Source organism: Hirundo rustica, chromosome 6 (genome assembly GCF_015227805.2).
Source record: "Hirundo rustica isolate bHirRus1 chromosome 6, bHirRus1.pri.v3, whole genome shotgun sequence".
NCBI classification, from domain to species: Eukaryota; Metazoa; Chordata; class Aves; order Passeriformes; family Hirundinidae; genus Hirundo; species Hirundo rustica.
Window position 1 is genome coordinate 7040009 of NC_053455.1, and position 21516 is coordinate 7061524.

Below are 21516 nucleotides of genomic sequence, written 5' to 3' on the forward strand. Positions count from 1 at the left end.
GGTACACTCCGGTTGTAAATACAGTTGAATCAGCTCCTGCCAAATAGTGGAAGTATCTCTTGCAGCAATTACCAAAGGATGCAAAAAATATTCACTCATTTAATTCTCTTAATATCTTTTCTCCCAGGCTGCATTTTAAGTTGGTTTGAGGTTTGTGTTTTTTTCCCCAACCAAGAATACGATCAGGCAAAAATACAACTACTGGAGTGCTGTTGTTTTTGGGTTTTTTTTTTCACTTGGTGCAAATCCAAGAGTTCATGTCCCTAAGAGTAATTATTTAACTAAACCTTTGTGACTATTGCCATGCAAAATTAGAATTATTTTAACCTTGAATTTTTGAACTGAAAATTTTCAAAAGAAGGGATCGTGTTACAGTTTCTCCCATTTCCTACGGGCAGATATGACTGAAAAATAAATTACTGTTTATCACTCTTCACACAACGTGGAGGGAGAGGAGGAGGAAGATCTCTGTTGCACACAGGAGTATAAAGTGATTTAAAATTCTTGTGGCCTTGGGATAATTTAACTTGCAGGCAGATGTTCAGTGATGTGGGACAAACAGACTACACAACAAACTCAAACGAGCCAAGGAGACCACACACAGTTCAGCCATACTTCTAATTTTAATGCAATTAATGAGCCCAGCATCTTGGGCTATGGCAGGCCCAGAAGTCTTTTATTTTAACACAAAATATCCTGCATAACAACCGTTGCAACTGAGCGTGTGATAATGCTTTGTGCCAAGAACTGGCTTTCTTTTATTTGCCTTTTTATATTCTTTCATTTGAATTACAAACACCATTACCTGACAGGGTACACTGAGGTGTACAAAAGACCACAGTGGGTAACTTGCTGGTGGCCCAAGTACAGAGCAGGCAAAGCATTTACTTGACAGAAAACACCTTGAGATGAAATCCAGTCTCCGTTTGTGACAAACTGGACACAAAGGTCTCTTCAATTATTTTAGAAACCAAAAGTACTTGCACCAGCTTGTAGAAATTGCTATTCACCTGTGCAGAATTCGCACAATGAATTGAAAAGTCAAAACAAAGCTCTGAAGTAAATTTGATTCTCCTAGTGGCACCATCTCTGCCATACAGAGCAAAAAGAAAATACCTGAAGATTGCTAAAGGCTCTGCAGGCAGAAAAGAGAAGGAGCATTAAGGATCAAACAGCAACAGGATTTTCTGCATTGGTATCCATGTGTAGCAGCCAATGTCAACAGAAATGATTTTCCACCAAAAGATCCCAGACAAGGCCAAAGATCAGGATAACTAGGCCAAGGTTAATGAAACTAAGCGTCCCAGAGCTGCAATAGGGTGTCTAAGTGACTTCCACTGGCTGTGAGAGCAAACGTGGAGCCCCATATCTACTTCACTCCGTAGCCACGCAGCAAACGAACTAAATACCAAAAATTTAATTATTTAAACATGGAAGTGGAAGCATTATAGAGAGATCTGGTAGAGTAAGAGATACTGCAGTGCAGGCTCTGAGGGGTGAGGGCTGGGCATTAAGGATAATCAGGTTAGTACCTGATATATGCTGCACATATTTTTCCATCCTCCATAGTGTGTAGCTATTATACACTATGACTCAACAGCTCCATGCAAGAGACTCTTGTCAAGTAGAGCTCCCAGCAAGCCAAGTGTCCAGATGATTGCCTACTCCTATTGTGTGTATGACAACTAATTCTCAGCTAAGCTGGGCCACAAGCTCCCATCAGGTTCACAGGTCTGCAGTGCCATCCCCCCCAGGCCTGTGCTGCAGGGCCTCACTGAGCCATGTCCTCCCCCTCTTCTCTGGAGAAATCAATCGCTCACTCTGTAATGCTTCCAGATCTTGATAACACCAGAGCCAAGAGATGAAACCGTCAAATCGTGTTACTCTATTTTCAGCATGGAGCACCAGACACCAGGATTTCAGACCAGCTCATTAATAGGTCAACTGCTTCAGCCCCTGGTCACATGAGACTATTTATTTAAGCAAAATTATCAAAACCTGTTTGTCCTACCTTGAATGCTTCTCTTAAAAAATGCTTTGCAGCCTTCACAGGACCAGACCCCATAGTGGTATCCTGAAGCATAGTCACTGCAGACTGCACAGAAGTGGGCATCCTTTTTCGAGCCAGGATTATTTGCAATTGGGCTTGTACAGTCATTGCCATTAAATTTTCTTTTTAATGTTTCTCTGATAGAAAAGAAAAAACATCTGTTATAGAAGAAAAAAAATTGAAACTGCGCTGCAAAGAGTTTCATAATTTTCCATTGTCTTCTATTCTCTCTCTAAAGAGCCTTCCTGTTCCTGAACACAGGATAGTGTGAAACACTGCTAGACCTTTTCTGACAAGATAATTTAAAGCATGTAGTCTGATCCCAGTGATGACACTAGAAAGATTTAGACATAAAACTGGACTGCTGCTGAATCAATTGCATGAACCTTGGGAAAATCATATGGAATGCTGATGGGTCTTGAAGAATTATTGGAAATATGCAGGTCCAGGAACTTGGAAAAGGAGAACTCACTCATTTCAGACTGACATTATAAGTGCTACAATGAACAAAGCTGCAGTTGCTTTGTTCTGTTAGTAAGGAAAAATTACAACACACATTCATTCTCAAGTATTTAATCCTTTACATGAGGCTTTACTCATTCAATGACATTCTTGAGACAAATAACTGAGGAGTGGATCTCAGCCTACAAGATCAGCTCATGATGTCAGACAAAGTTTTCTGCCCAAGCTGACAGCCCATGTTGATCACCCTAATGCTAAACAAAAAGAAGTCTGAATACAAGAAGAATGAAGAAACACAATTAATAAAATACTTCCATACATTAAAAAAATTATATGAATTAGTAAAATATAGACATCCCTGAAGTGTTGCAAAGAACTCCAACGTACAGGAACTATTCTTCATGACTGGATTAAAATTAAAATAGGAAAAAAACAGACAATTCCTGACACCAACATCCTGTAAACAAACACCAGAGGAAAGGAACTTAGATTATCAGTAACGCTGAGTTTAAGTATAGGAAGTACATCCATTGTATCCTTTTTATCAGGACTTAATTTTCTTGATGGGTTTTGCACATTGTGCTTTCAGGGTCAATACAATTTCTAGACAGAGAGAAAAGAGTGTGCAAACTCTGAGCAGCTCAGAGTTTGAGAAAAGGAATGATGTATAGTCAACCTATAGGTATAAACTGAAGCATAGAGGCAGAACTTAGGAACTCTAGTATCGTCCTCATCCCAGCTTCCAGAAGGATTAGGGAGGAGGAGAAAAATTAATTAGGATAAGACAGCAGGTAGCATGGTTTATGACTTCTACAGAACAAGGGCAAGTTCAGAAGGGAATATTGGAATCGTGCTGAAAGTGCTGTCAAAGAGGCTTTAACTAATATATTAAAAGTAGATTTTGTGCTGGTTTCATGACAGGAGGTAAGGAGAAACACACCCACATGCCAACTGAAAATCATCTAGTTCATAAGCTTTTGAGGAGAACGTGCTCCAATTTCCTGGTAAAAAATTTGGAAAGGAGGAAAAGGCTCTTCTGGGAGCAAATTTCAAAACAGAAAAATTAAGGTATTCGTTGTACAATTAAGTTACCGAGAGATGTTTTTAAAATGGTAATTCATTCAGATACAGCAGGGCAGAGGAGTGTTTAAGTATTTAACAAGCTTGGTCTTTGATTACACACACACACCTCATTAATGGGTACGTAATCACTGAGTTATTTCCCTCTCTGCCATGCTGGGAAGACCAGTGAGGAGGAACTCTCCCCAAGGGTAAAGGGGCTGTATCATACATGCCTAAAATGCTGCTGATGCAAGGAGGAAAAATCATTCCTATTCCTTCCTATTCCCCTGTATTTGTAAAAAAAAGTAACTTGTTGTTTCACATTAGTAAAAGAAGTATATTTTTAAGCTTTACTTGAGAATCATCATCCAGTTGTGGGGGTCAGAAGAGGCTCCAAATTGGCTGGAAAACCTCTCTGTGACTGATTGATATGCTGTGAAGGGCAATGTTTATTTTCCATGATAAAGCACTGAGGTCATGGATGAAAATCAAGAAAAAGCACACACCGTAACATCCCGGTGAGGATTGTCAGTTTTTACCTCCTAGTCATGGCAAGTGTTTCCAAAAAGCACTTTTTCTTTCCTTGCTTAAAAGTTTAACGACAGCCTCCCTGCACACATACAAGCTGCAAGGTTTCCTCAGACTTGTGGCAAACAGCTCACACGCAGCGGAACCATCTGGAACAAATTCCTCCTGCGGGCCAAGCAGCATCAGAGCCGCTCGTCCGTGCAGGAGGCTCAAACCCCATCAGACTGTCAGCACTGTCTGTGAGGACAACAAACCCTGCAAACAGTCAGGGCTTTCAGGTAAACATCCCACACCCCGAGACTGCTGCTCCAACACAGAGCAATCCAGAGAGGGCAGCCCCAGGTGTGGGTAGAGACCACGTCCCAGCTGCCGTGGGACTGGGGATGCTCAGCAGAGGAATGAGCTGCCAGGACCTGCAGGTGAGCTGGAAGTGGCTGGATGGATGCCCACAATGCTTCTGCACCAAAGGATGCAGGAAAATAGGGGATGTACCCTGGCAGCTACTGAGGAACCGAATGGTGAAAGATTTACGCCTGGTGGTACTCTCTATTTTATGATTGTGGTTTCTATATAGAGGTATTACCTTTCTAAAAAAGAATTCAGATTTCACTTGAAGTAGTAAGTCACCAGTTTTCTCCTGGTCATCCTTCTACTCTGAGCAGCCTGGTCTAGGGAAAGGTGTCCCTGTCCATGGCAGAGGGGTTGGAATTAGATGGTCCTTGAGACACTTTTCAATTCAAACCATTCTGTGAGAGAGACATTATACTCCAGATTTTCTTGGTTTCTCTTTAAGTTAGGTCATCATTAGCTGCATGGGCAATTGTTCTTATATATCTTTACGAGTAGCTGGCAACTTATTTATTTAAACTGCAGTGGGACAGGTTCTGCTTCCCTGCTCTCTATTGTAGAGAGGGCACTGCAGAGCATCAGACAGGGTGCTCTTGCTCCTGGGTTATTCCAGCTGCTGTCCCAACACTTGGACACCATCAAACACTAACCTTCCCAGGGCTGTCAAAGTTTTGGAACTTAACCAAAGTGGAAAGAGTTTGGATGTTACCCCTGTACACATGAAAGCTGCTTGGGGAATTCTTCTCTATGTAATTGCTACCCAAAGAGTCTTTCCCAATCCACACACCTACACTGAAAGCATATTTGCACTCCAGAGCTGCACAAAGCCCACCCATTGCAGAAGGAGTGTGGGTAGTCTCAAAAATAGCACAAATCCTTTATTAACCATTGAACTAAAACTGTTGCCAGGACACACTATTTTTCATACTCCAAATGACTGCTGAAGTTAAATAAGGAGGCCCATGAATAAACATACAGCTCCTGAAGCAGGAACAGCACCTGCACACCCTGGGTTTTTATCCATCCAACAGTGTTGTGCCCATGAATGGAGCAATTTCATCAGCTGATGATCCAGATGCTGATTAGGGTTTGCACCACGAGTAAATGTGCAGAAGAAGAAGGTGTTTTTGCAAATGAGTTTCTCGTCAGCTGAAAATTTAGCCTGTCACTCTGCTCTTCACAACAACTTTACAAAGTCGGTTGGGAACAGCGGCAAGAAACAAAGTCAGGCTTTTCCAGCAGCAGCCCCCTTTTAACATGATGCATGCTGATGTGTGACTGACTGCTTATACTAAAACCAAAAAGCAAAGAAAACATTTCCCTTGAATTTCAAGTTAACAAAAAGCCTTCACATCTATTAGAAGCAGTAAAAAAAGTTAAGCTGGGTAAAAATGAATTCAAGCAATATTGTATGAAAAGGCAAAAAGAATGAACCTTTACCTTCTTCACTCAAAGGACTTAATCTTCCAGAGCATAATTAATTTTATTACACAAAATAGTACCTAGCAGTCTTGAACTTTTGTTTACACAATGTAAACTGTTCCCACACTGAAGGTATTTGTAATGCTCTGTGTTGGTGTATAGCACTCCAACGAGGTATTGGGAAAAACCTCCGTTTCAGAAGTTATGTTCAAACAAACAAACAAACAACCCCCCAGGACTGATTTGGTGTCTAGTGGAGGTTTTCTTTGGCATAGTTTTGTTTTTCAGATGGACCGGCACGTAGAATTCAAATGCAAAAAAGAAAAGACTGGAGCCAAGCAGACTGTAAATAACATTCAGCCAAGTTTTAAAGCAACAAGCAGCACTGACCTGCTCCCGGGCAGCACCGGCTCCATGGGTCGTGCCTCGCACCACAGGCTCTTGGGCTGCTCTGCATACAGCAGTGAGGACTGGCAGTGCAGAGTCAGAGGGGACAGATGGCCAGGAGCAGACCACAGCGCACTGGGGCTGGAGGTTTGCCTCGCACTCACGCCCTCTGGATCCCCAAAATTGCTGGCAATGTTGTAATTCACCATAGCGGGGCTGCAGAATGCCATTGAGGAATATTCGTGCCTGTTTTCCATGTAAGACGAGGGGATGTAGACTGGACTGTGCTCTGCTGTCAGCGTGGACTGATTGCAGCTGTAAGGAACTGGAGAGATGACACCAGCAGGTGAATTTTTAATTTCTGTTTTATTGCATCCAATATCCTGAAGTGGCAGCAACTGAGAAAAGTCCTTGTGAGAAGATGTGCACAGGGACATTTTGAGGCAAGATTGAAGAGTGCTGTTTAAATATTCATCCTAAGATGATAAAGAATAAAAAAGAGGAATTAAAAAGTAAGAAAGCTCTGCATTAAGTTTTCTCCATAAAAGAAAAAAGGCACCAGTAAACCATAAAAATGTCTCGTTAAAACAGATCACATACCAAATGCACTTAAATAGTCAATGTACAAATTTACTACCTTTTAGAAAAAGAAAGCTTTCTAGAATATCCTTAAAAATAAAGGCTAAAACACAGATTCAGACTCCCTCAAAAAATAATAATAATAATTTTAGGAAGAGAACTATTTGAGGCAAATAGTTTTGAACTGCCTGAAACCAAGAAGGAAGTGACAACTTGGATCTTAACAGGAGTTACAACCCAGGTAAATCTGCTCTCTATCAGAGATAAAATTACCCCAAGGTGCACAGCCATGGAGGAGAAATCAATTCTCTTTATAACAACTCACCATCTCCTGCTGTTAACTGCACTACAGTCTTCAGCCCTGTACTTCAGGGTGCTTCCCTTTTCCATCACAAACACGAAACAGCAGGGATTTTGAAAACAGACAAACACACACACACACGAGCATATCCCCTGTACCTTCCAAATCCAGAACTCCACTGCACATCCCTCTACACAGAGGAGGAAGACAGGTAGTGGATGTCATCAAGCAGTTCAACTTCATCACTGAGAGGTCCCTGGGTACGGCACCTCTGAACAGAGCCATTGGAAAAGCAGAAGTCACAAAACACAGGTAATTCCAAAGCTGACAATAAAACTTGAGTGATTTCATAAGGTCCAGAAGTTTCATAATTCCCTGCAACTCTCCATCCCCATCCCAACGAGCCCCTGTCCTTTCTCCCATCTGACTCAGCTATCAAAATAAAGACCTTAAATTGCCCACAGTAAATATGCTTTGCCAGATTCAGGTGTATACAAATTGTTTGAGACAAAAGAATTTTGAAAAGAAAAAAGCCCACCAAAATTATCCTCCTGAGACAGACCCCTGTCCTAGAAGCATTATTTTGCTGTAGCATTTAAAAACATTTCTTCTTTATTCTTCACTAAGAGTTTCATCTGCAATTCATTCCAGCTCTGAAGACAGACCTAGTTTGCAATTCAAAACAATTCTGTATCCAAAATAACAATTTTCAGCCCCTTGAACTGATATTGCAATGTACTTTTACAAATGGTAATAAGATCCTAACATGAGAAACCACAGGATAACTAAACATTCACCCACAGCCTTACTGTTCCACAAGTGGCCAAGGTATAGATGCTAAATGTTCTTACCTTTTTTTGCCTCACATAACCATAAAGCAAGATGAGGAAGATTCAAGCATGGGTTTGTTGAAGTACCAGCAACCTCCCTGCCCCCAAAGTTCCCAGCCTGATGGCATTTCTAGTATGCCACCATGGGGCATTGATGTTTTTCTCCTCTAGGGTGAGGACTGAGAGTAGAAGCATCTACAGAAAATGTCTTTTTGACTAAAATGGATAGTTGAGAGTCCTTCCTTCCTCCTCACTCTGCACTCTGGCGATGAACTGAAGATATGTGTAGAAATAATCAGGAACTCATTTAAATCAGCTCGGGAGCTTTAGACCCAGCTGCTGTTTTTCCTTTGTGGGAAACAGGAAAATGAGATATCTCAGCAGCTGTTTGTGTCCAGCAGTTCTTGGACTGGAACTCCAGAGCAGTCAAAGCAGGGGATTCTGACCTCACTCCTCACACAACCTATATACTTCATCTGCCCCCACCAGATGCTTCACAGCCTCCTCTGTGCAGGAGCAGGCATTGTGCAAACTCCACTGCAAAAAACCCACTGATAAACCCAAAGGTGTTTTCAATCCCAAGATATGGGGTGGGTAATTTTTTAGAAGCAAGTGATGGAACAAAAAAAAAAACAGGAGTGGACCCAATGAGCACACTGGATTCAACACACATTTAAAGATTCAGCAGCCTAAGTGGAGCTGTATTCCCCTTGCAGCCTCAGAGGCTGCAGGTATTCAGGATGAGCATGGCCACTCTGCCAGAGGATCTGGAATGTCCAACAGAAGCTGGCTGTGCTTTCTTTGTCCCTCTGGCTCCTTTGGAAGGGCACACAGCACAGGGGAGCCCCAAACCCTTCGGAGAGAAGGACCTGAGCAGCATCACAGCAGCATCTCTGCTACAGTCAGCTGGAGACATTCTGCTGTGGCAGCTTTTGCTGCAGGCAACTGGTTGTGTAGTTCCCCTCAGCATTTAGCAAATAAATGCCTGTAGGCTGTGGAAGCAGGGAGAACACAGAGCTGCTGCTACTATGAAATTTTATGAACAGAAATCAGCTGAGATTTGAGTCATGTTTTTCTGCAGAGGGAATCCACTGATGCCTGTGTGCAGGGTAACTGCCTGCTTAGCAGAAGGAGATATTGCCTCCAAAGGGCAACACACAGTATTTAGAAACATATACAGAAGTAGTCAGAAGCAAGAGTGAAGCTTGTTTTAGGGGCAGGAGTTCACACAAGAATAAGAAGTCAGTAAAGCCTTCCTGAAGAACACACTGCTCACAACTTATTTACAAGAGAAGGAGACTCTGGGGTCCAGCAGGTTAAAGAAAACTGCACTCATGGTCTTCAGCAGGCTGTAATGTAGTGAAAAAATAACAGTATTCAACTAAGATTATTAACTTGGGTAGCAGAAATAGTCTAGCCACAGTAGACTATGGATCTACATGAGTTCACATTGACCACATTTCTTTACACCCAGAGAATTTAAAATGGGGAGCCCAGAGCCTCACAAATAAAATGAAATTGCTGAAATTATGCATTCTTGCTCAGAAGGTCCTAAAAATTGGCAGCTGGATTGTGAAGTAGTGTGTCTTAAAGAAGAACTGAAGACTGAGGGCAACAAATCTCAAGAGATGAGACTTGACAAAACAAACTCCACAAACACCTCAGAAGGAAGCACAACCACATTTAATAAAAGGATTACAGTAAGTAGTGGAACAGGCTAATAAATTTGTTCCATCCTGGAATAATGTCCTCATATCTTAAACACTACTCATTAAACAGAAAGGAACTACTTCCTAAAGTGAACTCCTGTCCCAACCCTCCCTCTTCCTCTGAAAAAATGATTTTAAAAGCAAGATTCAATGATAAAGTACATTATTTAGATGCAGTCTATCAGCCCTGCACTAGATCTGTACCAGACACAGAAATAAAACAGGCGTCCATGATTTTTATACTCCAGTCCTCTGGGAGCCTGCAAGTGTTTTAATCCACTGAAGTCAGTTTAGCTTAGCAAGATATTCAACACTGAAATGCCATCACTAAGTAAACAAAGGCCATTCTGGCCAGTTCCTCGAGTAACACTTACCATGCACAAATCTAAGACACTACAGGCAGGATTCACTTCTGACATAAAGCCGCTTCATTAGATCCAGTACCCAGAGGATGACACCATTATCAATGAGGATGTAGAGAAAAAACCAAATGTTATTAATGTTCTCCAAAAAAAAAAAAAAAAAGAAGTTTCTTGTCTTTGAATAACTGTACAACAACTGACTGCGCCTTGAGAGTCACAATGCAAGACACGCCAGATGAGGTACAAGAACTGGTTTAGATGTCACAGTCAAACAGACACATGGGTAAATAATTAAGCCATCTGACGTATTTCAGCAAACTTGAAAGTCATTTATTGCACATTACCTATACCAAGTACCTCTTTAAAAGCCTTGTGGGAAAAAAAAAAATTAATTTTTTTTTCCCCTGTTCTATGTTTGTTTTGGGTTTTCTTGTTTTGTTTTCTTGGTGTGATTGTTGTGTTTGTTTTTTTTTTTTTTCTTTGTTTTTTTTTTTTTTGTTTTTTTTTTTTTTGTGTTTTTTTTTTTTTTTTTTGTTTTTTTTTGTTTTTGTGTGTGTGTGTGCGCGTTTTTGTTTTGTTTTGGAAAGGGGAAAAAGAGGTAGAGAGAGCAGGGTGCCTGCTTGGGAACATAATACAATAGCTTTTCCTAGAAAAGTACACCACTTCAAAAAGCAAGGGAGTGATGGATGTTCTCAAGCACCCTTCCATCAACATACATTACAACATGCTTAGCATTTTATATATCTTTTGAGCAAAGATTTTTTGCAAGAGAGAATCAAGACGACCTTTTTCTCCACTAGGCTTAAACGAAAGTGCAATCATTCTGCCTTTGGGTTTAATAGAGGTGATTCAGCAAGCGTGCATTCCACCACCCCAGCCAAAGATCCTCAGTCATCTTGCAGAGCATGCTATTAATATTCTGCTAAGTTACATTTTATACTCACTGCTACAATAAACTGAATCATCTTTTGGAGAATTGATTATTAAAGGAAAGTCATTCGTGAGGATGGTACTTGTGCCTAGGGTTTTGTGACAAGTTTATTACTCATTAAACACAGCAGTGCCAGATATTGCCAACAGAAGGCAGGCAAGTAAACAAGTTTGTTATTACCTGAGAAGGACTGGATGCAACAAGTAGGGGAGAGATAGGGAAGCAAAATGCAAACACAGCTATCTGACCAAACTTCAGATATGGTACTCATTCCTCCAAAATTAATAAGCTGTCCTCAATGACATCAGCACCTACTCTGAATAAAATACTGCAGCTCAAAATCACACAGGGAAGAATATTTTGAAACAAGCAAAATGAGCTCTCTTTAGCCTATGTTGCCCTTTGAGTTACTCAGGACACTGGCACCTCCTAGACTATTCTAAACATTCACAAATACATTTCAGGGCTCAATGGATATGACACGGGGGCACCAAAGGAAGTAGATTTGAGTACACAACTTTAGCCTTCTACCCCCTGAACTAGAGTTACAAAGACAAGAAATCCAGATTCTTTTTACAGAAAGTGTGCAAGTCAGGAGATCACAGTCACGTGCCAGTGCAAGGGAAATTCCAGTAGAACATGGGAAAAAGACTCCACAGTGAGAATTAAGTGCAAGAACAGGATACCCAGAAAGGCTGTGAAATCCCTGTCTTTGGAGAGATTAAAAAAAAGGCTCACTTTGAGCAGGATGCTGGATTAGCTCCTCTCTAGATCTCCCTTCCCACTACTGGAAGATATTTTCAGATCTCAGTTCAAATTAGAGTTAAGGTTGACTTTACTATTTTCTGGCCTTTAAATTTGTGGGCCATTGAAATGTTACCATCTGAGAGTGGATTTAAGCTTCCTTTGATTTGCATTTCTTAAGTATGTTTCATAGATCTAGGATTTCAGACACCAGAAATGAAAAGCTACTGTCCCGCTCAAGAACACAAATGCAAACCGAGATACTTCAGCTCCTTTACTCTCCATGTAATTATTTCAAAATACAGCGGGGACTTTTTGATCAAAACAAATATTTGCATTTCAGCATGAAAATTTTAGCGTGTTCCATTAGAAAGGAACATCTCTTAAACCAATTACACAAGTTATAATTACAAGGATCTATCTGAGGATTTTGTAACCAAGCTTCAAACTGAAGCAGTGTCATGGCAGAAGCCAGTACACAGAGTAGCACCCTTGTCCAGTAAGACCTTCATTATTAAAAAAAAAAAAAGCTTCTCCTTTGATGCAAGAAAGGGCAGGGAAGAGCAGCACAGAGATTTAGATTTTTTTGGAGCTGGGATGTGCATCTGGATCCAGCAACTCTGAAGCACACTTGGGTCTGTCAGCACATACCAATTAATGAGGCTAATTCTAAAAAAAATTATTCTTGTTTTGATTACCACACCGTAGCTCTGTCCCAATATCATGGAATACACCAGTTCCTTGGATCCAGGAGGAATTAATTCCTTCAATCAACATTTCTCTTTAATGACAGTGTCCTAGAACAAATGTACCTTCCTCCACTCCATTCCTTTCTAGTCATTTGCAAAATGTGTATTCACAGAATTATAACTGAATCTATGAATGGTTTGGGTTGGAAGGGACCTTAAAGGTCACTTAGTTTCAACCTTGCCAAGCCACGGGCAGAGACACATTCCATGAGATCAGGCTGTTCAGAGTTCAACCCAACCTCCTGGCTTTGAACACTCCCAGGGATGGGACATCCACAACTTCTCCGGGCTCCCTGTGCCAGTGGTTCACCACCCTCACAGTGAGGGATTTCTTCCTAATATCCAATCCAAACCTGCTCTCTTTCAGTTTGAAGACATTCTGCCTTGTTCTATCACGACACATCCTAGTAAAAAGTCCCTCTCCAGCTCTCTTGGAGCCCCTTTAGGCACTGGAAGTACCGGAGCTTTCTCTTCTCCAGGCTGAACAACCCCAGCACTCTCAGCCTGTGTTCATATGAGATGTGCTCCAGCCCACTGATGAATTTCATGGCCTCCTCTGGAGTCACTGAATCTTATGTTCTTCATCCTTCTGATGTTGAGAGTCCCAGAGATGGATGCAGCACTCCAGGTGGGCTTTCACAAGGGCAGAGCAGTGACTGCACCACAGAGCTTGGCGTCATCAGCAACTTGCTGAGGAGAGCCTAGATCCCACTGCCCATGTCACCATCAGAGACATAATCCTAGTCTGCTGAGAAAGCAGAGTGCCATGGTCAATCCTCTGCCTTCAACGAGGGAAAAAGCACATTGATAAAATTCTTCATTTTGCCCAGCAGAACTTTTACACAGCTTGGAGGAGGTTTCTGAATAATTGTCTCTGTTATTGGCAGGGTAGAGACATGAGCTGGCACAGGGGCTGAGGTCTTTTTACTCAAGTCAAGTTCCTTTGCTTCACTCTTACAACAAATCAACAGATCCTGTATTATAAATAAATTGGGGACTGAAAATTCCACCTCATTTCTTCCCTTTCCCCACAGCAGTTTCACCACTCAGGTCTGTGAGGATATACAGCAGCATGAGGAGAGCAGAGCCTGCAGCAATGCACTCATGCCAGGCAGAAATTTGAGAGGAAAGAGATGGTGGCTAAAAAAAAGTCAATATGTGAAGAAAAACAAGTAAGTCAGGCAATAGGGATTGTAGGAATTGAACATTCCTACACTCTCAGGGGAGATGTTATCTTGTTTTCTGATGAAAGCAAAGATGAGACTTTCCCTGGCAGCAGCTGTCCTTCTCTAGGCACAAAGAGCTGTGATAAGACAAAGTCCTTTTGCCAATGGACAAAAGAGAAAAGTCATTACTGCCCCTTAAAACCTGTCCCCGGGCAATCCCTAGGCAACAAGCCTGATGTTGGGTAGACAAGTGGGACGCATCCCCAAACGATGTGAACTCATTTATTTCTTCAGCTCATGCTCTACCACCCTGGCAGGTCTGACCTGCCACAGCTCCAAAAGAGGGTGGGAGTTTCTGTTTGGCAGTGTCAGGAAATGCAGGATTCATTGCTCCTGGCTAAGCAGACACTGGCTTTCCCTTGAGCATGCCATGCCTCAGGCTGCTCAAATAACCTCTTGTTTTTACTAGGCTGAGAAACAATAGTGATAACCAGAGCTGTCTTTGGCAAAAGAAAACCTTCCTTGCAGAAATGTTGCCAGGGGATAATTTTTTCAGATGTCAGTGACATAAAGAGTGAAGAAAAAGCAGTGGACTTTTTCCTGTCAGACCACATTGCAATGTGTCTAATTCTATTTTCTCCCCCCACCCCCAAATAAAAAGTTGTTATTTACAGTGTTTTTTTTCCAGACAGTCTCTTTACTGTGCAAATGATTCATGATTTAGGATTAATTTGGGCAGCCAAAGAGCAAATAAAAAGTGTAAAACTTCTGTCTTTTTAGTCATAAAACTTGAATAAGCAATCTTTTCTACAATGGTATAGAAATGAAATTTATGTATGAATATGCACCAAATACAGGACACCTTTGGCTGCTTATCTGGTTTTAGCTATAATAAATTGAATTTCTTATTAGAATTTCTGTAAAAGACTATTCCAATTGCATTAATTTTGTTCTGCATCTTCACATTAACAGCAAATTCAAGACTAAATACCTTCATCTCTGCAATTTTATTCTAACTTCTTTAAAATGAAGTTTTTTTGATACCTGATTTTTGGTGGCTTAAAAGGTTTACAAGCACCTAATAAATGACTCATTATGCCTTTACTTTTTCTCCACCATCAGTAATTCACTGAAAGAGCACAGAAACCAAGGCATTGCTTATTCCTGCCTTTCAAGCTGTGAAACTCTTACAATGCTGCATGAAATCCCAGGTTTAACGTTTAACACCATCCACAGGTAACAAAAGTTTGTGTATACGTTTTAGTCCCTTAAACAAAGAAATCTGTTCTAGATTTGTCTCATTACTAACCTAGACATGAAAACCTGCCTTTTATTGTGAGTAAAATCCTGTCTCAGCTGAGTCAGTCAGAATTTTGTTGATGATTCTCACAGATGGACATTTATCTAACACACTAATTAAAACAAAATTGTAATGCCCTCTTAGTCTTATTAAAATGAAATCTGAGAAATAATTCAGGGATTTCTGCTTGCTGAGTTTCTTATGTCCTGTCTCTCAAGGAATGGACCAGCAAACTCTTTTATGTGAGTATTTCTTGCTGCTAGCAAAAGCATGCTGCAGATAGCTGGAGAAGAGCACAGTAGAATGATGGATGTAAAATCTGGTCAGCCCTCTGGATCACCATCTCTTGTCACTGAAAGCTCTTTGCTACTTTTATCTTTAAGCCAATATTCAAGAACCAGAACTAAAACTAAGAGCATCAAAGAGATCATACACTAACTGGATTGTAATTGTTTTAATTACTATATTTTAATCCATTCTTGACTAGGACATCATTATAGATGTTCACACTGGCTGACTTCTTGAAGACAATTCTGCAGTCACAACATTTTAAGAACAGCTCTTAAACTATGAGCATTTTCTTCCTGTGATATTTAAAGTTTTTCAGGTTATCAGTCAAAAATTTCTCAAGGATATAAAATAGTTTGTGTGTTCCCGCTTTCTCCAGCAATACTTGAAGCTCCATTTGCTGCTTCTCATTTACAGCACTGAAGAGATAAACTGCAAAGAAGCATCAGATTTGCTCCATCCCTTCAGGTCCAAAATTTTTATTGTTATTTCTCCTTTGAAAGCCTGAGGAAGCTGAGCTGTTCACTTACACACAGAGTTACCAGCCTGGCAAGGAAGACACTACAGCTGTGTTACAGTCACTGGGTCTGCAAAATGCAAGCTACAGCTTATTTTAAAAGGTGCAGGAAAGTTCAGAGAGGAAAGCAAAAAAGGAGGACAGCCACAGAGGAGTGCTTGAACTTTGCTCACAAACAGAAAGAAGAATTTTAATAAAGTTCTCAAACACCAAATAAAAGTGCTAAAGGTTTAAAGCAGAAATACAACATGTATTTGTTGCTTCAGTAAAAGCACCAGCCTTAGAATTCTCCCCCTCTTGTGGGGACGACAGATGAGCAAGGAATTTCAAGGATATGGATGAGGAAGCACATTGCTGGTAACACTGAGCACATCAGAAGCAAATGGTAAATAACTTTACGTTCAAAAGCAGTTTCTCATGCCACCCATAATCATATCAAAACTTTCTCTACACACAAATGGTAACTGTGCATCATTCTCCCCATGACAAGGCTGAACCCTTTCCCAGAAAGAAATAGCACATTTACCAACCATTCCAAGGTATAAACTGCACAATTTGCTGTTTATCCCATCCTCTCTCCAGGCTGAAATTTATTTTCTCTAATAAAACCTTGGTTATAAAGCATCCAATATTAAAGACCAGATCATTCTTGCCACTGCTAGCCAAAAGTCTTTTATGAGCATTCAGGCAAAGGTTCTGATGGGTTTGATGAAGATTTACACATGTGCTGTCCAATCTTTAGTTACTGTTAAATGAACCATAAATCATTGCCAAAAGCAAACTTAAAAAAGAGGCTTGGATCTCATTGTCTAATTAGGAAGATCCTTCTTAAAGCTGAAGATCTTCTTAAAAGAGTGTAAATCTATATCACCAACTTCAATGGGAAAACTACTTCAGAACTGTAAAAACAAAATCTGTGAGAGATTTTACAGTTTTACAGAACTGTAAAAACAAAATCAGTGATAGATTTGGAATTTCAAAAGTCAAGTCAAGAGACCCCCAGTAACCCCAATCTGGTTTGGATCAGGTTATACCAATTGCTGTGATACTCGGAAGAAGCATTTACCTTTTATTAATGTATTTATCTGTGTAATTTCCCAAAAACCTTAAAACACTAATTTCCTAATGTATGTTCCAAAATGCTCCTGCTCTCAGTGCAGCAATCCTATTCTAATAAAATTCTTAAGCCAAAGACCTAAAATATAGCAAACTTCCATCATTTTCTCTGTACCCACAAATATTTAAAAACCCCAAGCCTATTGGAAGATCACTTAATCTGCATAAACTGATAAACTTTAAGTACAAATTCACACTGGAACCAAAATTAATACTCTAGATAATTTAACTATCTCATTTCTCTTACAGAAGGCTACTGTTCATAAATCCAGAGACTATCAATTTCACACCTTTGGCAACATTTACAGCAAGAAATATTTCATTCAATATAGCACGTACCTGATTGACACTGAATAGGGTTTCTGCTCTTTATAAATGCTCTGACAGCATTACATGTCAGCAAGATTTTCTCATGGCAATTCTGGATTTGTTTTCCTTCTTTCCTTTATCTCTGATTCTAAAGCAGCTGTGCCCACCACCACTTAGTCATCAGATCTCAAATATGAATCTTTCCAAAGCAATGTGGTGCCTGCTCATCAGTGCAAGGTTACAGGGATACTATCAGTGTTTCCTTTCCCTCTGAAGGCAAGACCTAAACAGAAGTTCCTCCTCCTCCTTTCTGACATAACAAGCCTCTGAATTTGTCGTTCACTGCAGTTAAGGCTCTTACATGATGGAATCATTTTATAAGCCAAGCATTCTCATATGTAGCACAGAAATCTGAAGGTTAATTAACCAGCAATTTCTGGCACCAAACACTGAGGTTTTTAAAAGGCTAAATCAAACTTTTTATATCTTTGTCATAGGAAAACCTGAAACATAATTAACATTTGCTCTGAAGCAGAAATGTACTCATCTTAGACATTTTGGGCAGCACAATAAATAAGCTCTTTTGGCATTGTTTTTTAAATACCAGATGCACAAACACAGAAAAGGGAGGGTTATTTTTCTTTAATGTAACTATGTTCATTTTCAAGAAAAGCAAATGAACCGGAACCCATTTGGGATAATATCTTTGTTTTACTGCATGTTATGGTTTAACCCCAGCCTGCAACTAAGCACCACACAGCCACTCACACACTTCCCTTCAGTGAGGTGGGGGAGAGAACTGGAAGAGTAAAGTGAGAAAACCTGTGGGCTGAAATAACAACACTTGAATAGGTAAGGCAAAAGTCTCCCACACGAGCCAAGAGAAACAAGGGATCCATTCATCACTTCCCATGGCCAGGCAGGAAAGGAGGGCTACATCACATCTAACAGTGACAAATATCATCATTCCAAATATCATCCCCCCACTTCCTTCTTCTTCCCCCAGTTTTATATGCTGAGCATGACACCCTGTGGTCTGGAATACCCCTTTGGTCAGCTGAGGTCAGCTGTCCTGGCTGTCCCTTCCAAGCTTTTCCTGTGCAGCCCCAGTTTCCTCACTGGTGGGGTGCTGGGAAGCTTGGGCTCTGTGTCTGTCCAGTGACAATAAAATCATCCCTCTGCTATCAGCACTGTTTCCAGCACAAATGTAAAACACAGCTCCATACTAGCTACTGTGAAGAAAATTAACTCCACCCCAGCTCAAACCAGCACAATCTCCACTTCTTGTCCCATACCATTTACATCATGCTCAGGTCCTACACATCATCATTACCCACCATCCTCATTTGCACGGTTTGATATTTTTCATAGATAACGTTCACTATGCACCTGTGAAATGTCTGTAAAATGTCCACAAAAGACCACAAGCATCAACAAAATGCCCAATAGGTTCATTCAGCCCGTGATTTGTGCTCCATCTGGTATGGTGCTCACTCAGGACGTGAGAGGTGTTGTGTTGTGGGGAGTTATCAGACACCAAAGGCACCTCAGGTCAGGTGTCTGCTGCAGTTGTAAGGATTGCCCTCCACTGCTTCTGGTGGCTCCTGCTGTAAGCAACTCTCATAACATGCAACTCAAGTCATGGATTACAACAATTTAAAGGTATTTCAACTACCATCTCCACTCCTGATCCCTTTGAGTGAGGTTTTTTGGTTTAACATTGCAATGGAGTCCTCCCTTCGTTCCTGCTCCAGCTTGCACTTATCCACAAACTGCAATTCCTCAGGGTTGGACCCGCTCCAAGTGGAAGGGCTCCAGCATGGCCTCGTGCACAGCCACTGATGCTTCAAGGTGTACCTTCCCCAGCACCAATTCAAAGCACAGCCCTTCCTAGCTGCTATGAAGAAGAATAGCTCTACCCTAGGCAAAACTGAATTTACCAAAAAATACACCAAACCAAACACACATAAAAACAAAGCAACAGAAATCTCATAAAAATTGAACAGAGTCAGCAAGATCCATTCCTCAGTTATACATTGCAACGTCGTTCAAAAGCCTTGATTAGTTGCTAAGCATTAATTTCATTTACTCAAGAGAAAATAATATGCTTATGAATTTGTTTGGATAAAGCCTCATGTTATTCATCCTTGCATTTTGGATGCCAAAACACCTTCAAGTCTGCACAACTTTCCAAAACTACTTGTCAGAATTAGAAGCAGAAACAGCTCTGCCTCCTTTGCTATCAACATCTTCTCTGCAAGCACAGCCAGAACCAGACCAAGGTAATATTACTGTCACTCAGTCAGCCCTTCCCATAATTACTTTTTGCTAATGCAATTTTTTCTCAGTATCAAATTTGTCTCTACCTTGTTTCTCTGTGCTTTCCTTGAGCCTCCTTGTCTTCTCACATTACTATTTTGCAGGTCCAAACACTGCTGCTTTTAATTTGAATTTCCTTTTGTTTTAACAGATAAAGCCTTTTGCAAGCTAGAGGGGATTTAAATACCAGTGCTTTTTGATGATTAGTTCTTATAAGGAGTGTGACCCCTGTCTATGTAATCCTATTTATGTCTGTTTAAGGACAAGGTCATGTTCCCTGCCATCCTCAGGGCTAATGGGACAGACAGTAAAGGTTTTCTGCTAAACATTATAGAAGTGCACCTTAGTTTTCTGCACATAAAAGGGCTGCATTCACTTCACATCCTGATGTAGCCCCTCAGCAATCTGTACCAGATCCTGACCCTGTAAGTCTTTTACTTGAAATACCCAGGAACCAAATCAGCATTGGGAGCAGTATGAAGGGGTTACCCTTGGATTGGTCTTTCCTCTCCATTCACATCTCCACTCAGTTAGGAGCCACAGCTGTTTTGGGTAATATAAACAAAACCCTTCAAGCAAGGAAAATTTAGATAGTTCTAAAGATTTTACATGTTAAATAACCAAATAGAATTATGAGTATCTAGATAAATGGTCAGGAACAGGTTGGCAGCAGACAAAGAACAATAAGTCACCTTCTCCTCTTTCTGTTTTATATATATAAATGTAAATTAACATTTCCTAAAACAATATAAAATGAAGGCCTTTAACTAATGCATTTTCCACCTAAGGTTTGGGGGGCAGAGTTGTCAAGACAGGACAGTCAAGATGGGAGTTTCCACACATAGAAAGGGATGATTAGACTCCAGGCTGTGGCAGTTTGTAAGTGAAGCAACACCTGCCTAGCAAACAGGGGAAGCAGCTACAAGGAGCCTCGAGGCAATACAAAGGAAAAAAATAATCCAAATCAGATGTAGCTCAGGATGTTACACTCCCCTGTGTGTCCAAGCAGATGAAGGAAAACAAATTAGCACTAATAGATTCAAAAAAGCAGTTCCTTTAGACAATGGTGGTATAGAGAATAAAATGGGTAAATTTACCTACTTGACAATGCAGGCCCATCCCCGATAACTGGCTTGTCCCAGACAGAAAAATTTACTTACATCATTATCACCTAAAATTACTGAAGGCTGAGCAGCTCCTGGCACCAGAGGACACACTGTGCCCATTCCACGGTGTGTACTGTCCATATAATCCCCAGAAAAGCATTACGTTTTCTCCTCAGCACTCCCACTATATTTAGCACCAGGTCTCACAATCACGACTTGGCTGTCCAGCAAATTCACGCTGTATAAGCAATTTGGACAGCGGCTTAACTTGAGGATTCACTTAACAAAGAACATTTTTACCACCTCCCACAAGTTTTAGAGGTGTTACAGTAAAAGGATCACTCTGAAGGAGGAGTGAAGAAGCAGGGCCAGGGCAGAATTGCAGAAAGAACTTTCCTGGACACTGCTCATCAGTGGTTACAGGTTCTTACATACCTCATTAAACTGCTGTGGCATTCTCCTTAAGGACACTTGCTGATTGCTGTAAAATGGCTCCACATTTTTTCACATCGCCATAAAATGATGTAGATTTTAAGGAAAAGAAGCATGCAATATTACACTTGCAGAAATAAATAACACAATTATGCCTAAAAGAATTTGAAGGAAACCACCTACCCTTGTGCTGTTTCTGCAAAGGTATATTCTCCTCATTCCCTGTGATTGCCTAGTGGGAGGATACCTTGCTTTGCTACCACAACTTCTACCCCAGTACCACACAGAAGAAAACAGCTAAAGTTTTAAATTCTTTAATATTAAATTATTGCAACATTCATTAGGATTGAAGATTGCTGCAGTATTTTATTCTCTTCTCAATTAATTGCAGTCTTGGCAAGAGACAACTAAATTTAAGAGCTGAAAGTCACTGGCTGAGAATATGGAACTCGTGTTTCTTGACTCTGTGCAACTTTCTCTTCCTCCAATTTACCTCATC

At 40.7% G+C, this 21516-nt stretch overlaps 1 protein-coding gene across 5 annotated transcripts in view; it reads right to left on the minus strand.

Annotated features, from left to right (window-relative positions):
• Positions 1 to 21516, minus strand: part of ESR2 (estrogen receptor 2) — a 46410-nt gene that overhangs the window by 23776 nt on the left and 1118 nt on the right. For 2 of the 5 annotated variants that reach the window (XM_040068250.1, XM_040068254.1), the window contains exons 2-4: positions 7298 to 7410; positions 6263 to 6735; positions 2012 to 2187 (exon numbers count right to left, since the gene is read on the minus strand). In XM_040068250.1, coding sequence (XP_039924184.1) covers positions 2012 to 2187; positions 6263 to 6696 — 610 coding nt within the window. In that variant the 5' untranslated portion in view covers positions 6697 to 6735; positions 7298 to 7410. Of the gene's footprint in view, positions 1 to 2011; positions 2188 to 6262; positions 6736 to 7297; positions 7411 to 10052; positions 10105 to 17190; positions 17375 to 21020; positions 21110 to 21516 lie in introns of those variants that run through there. The other 3 variants (XM_040068251.1, XM_040068252.2, XM_040068253.2) reach the window with 3 other exon arrangements.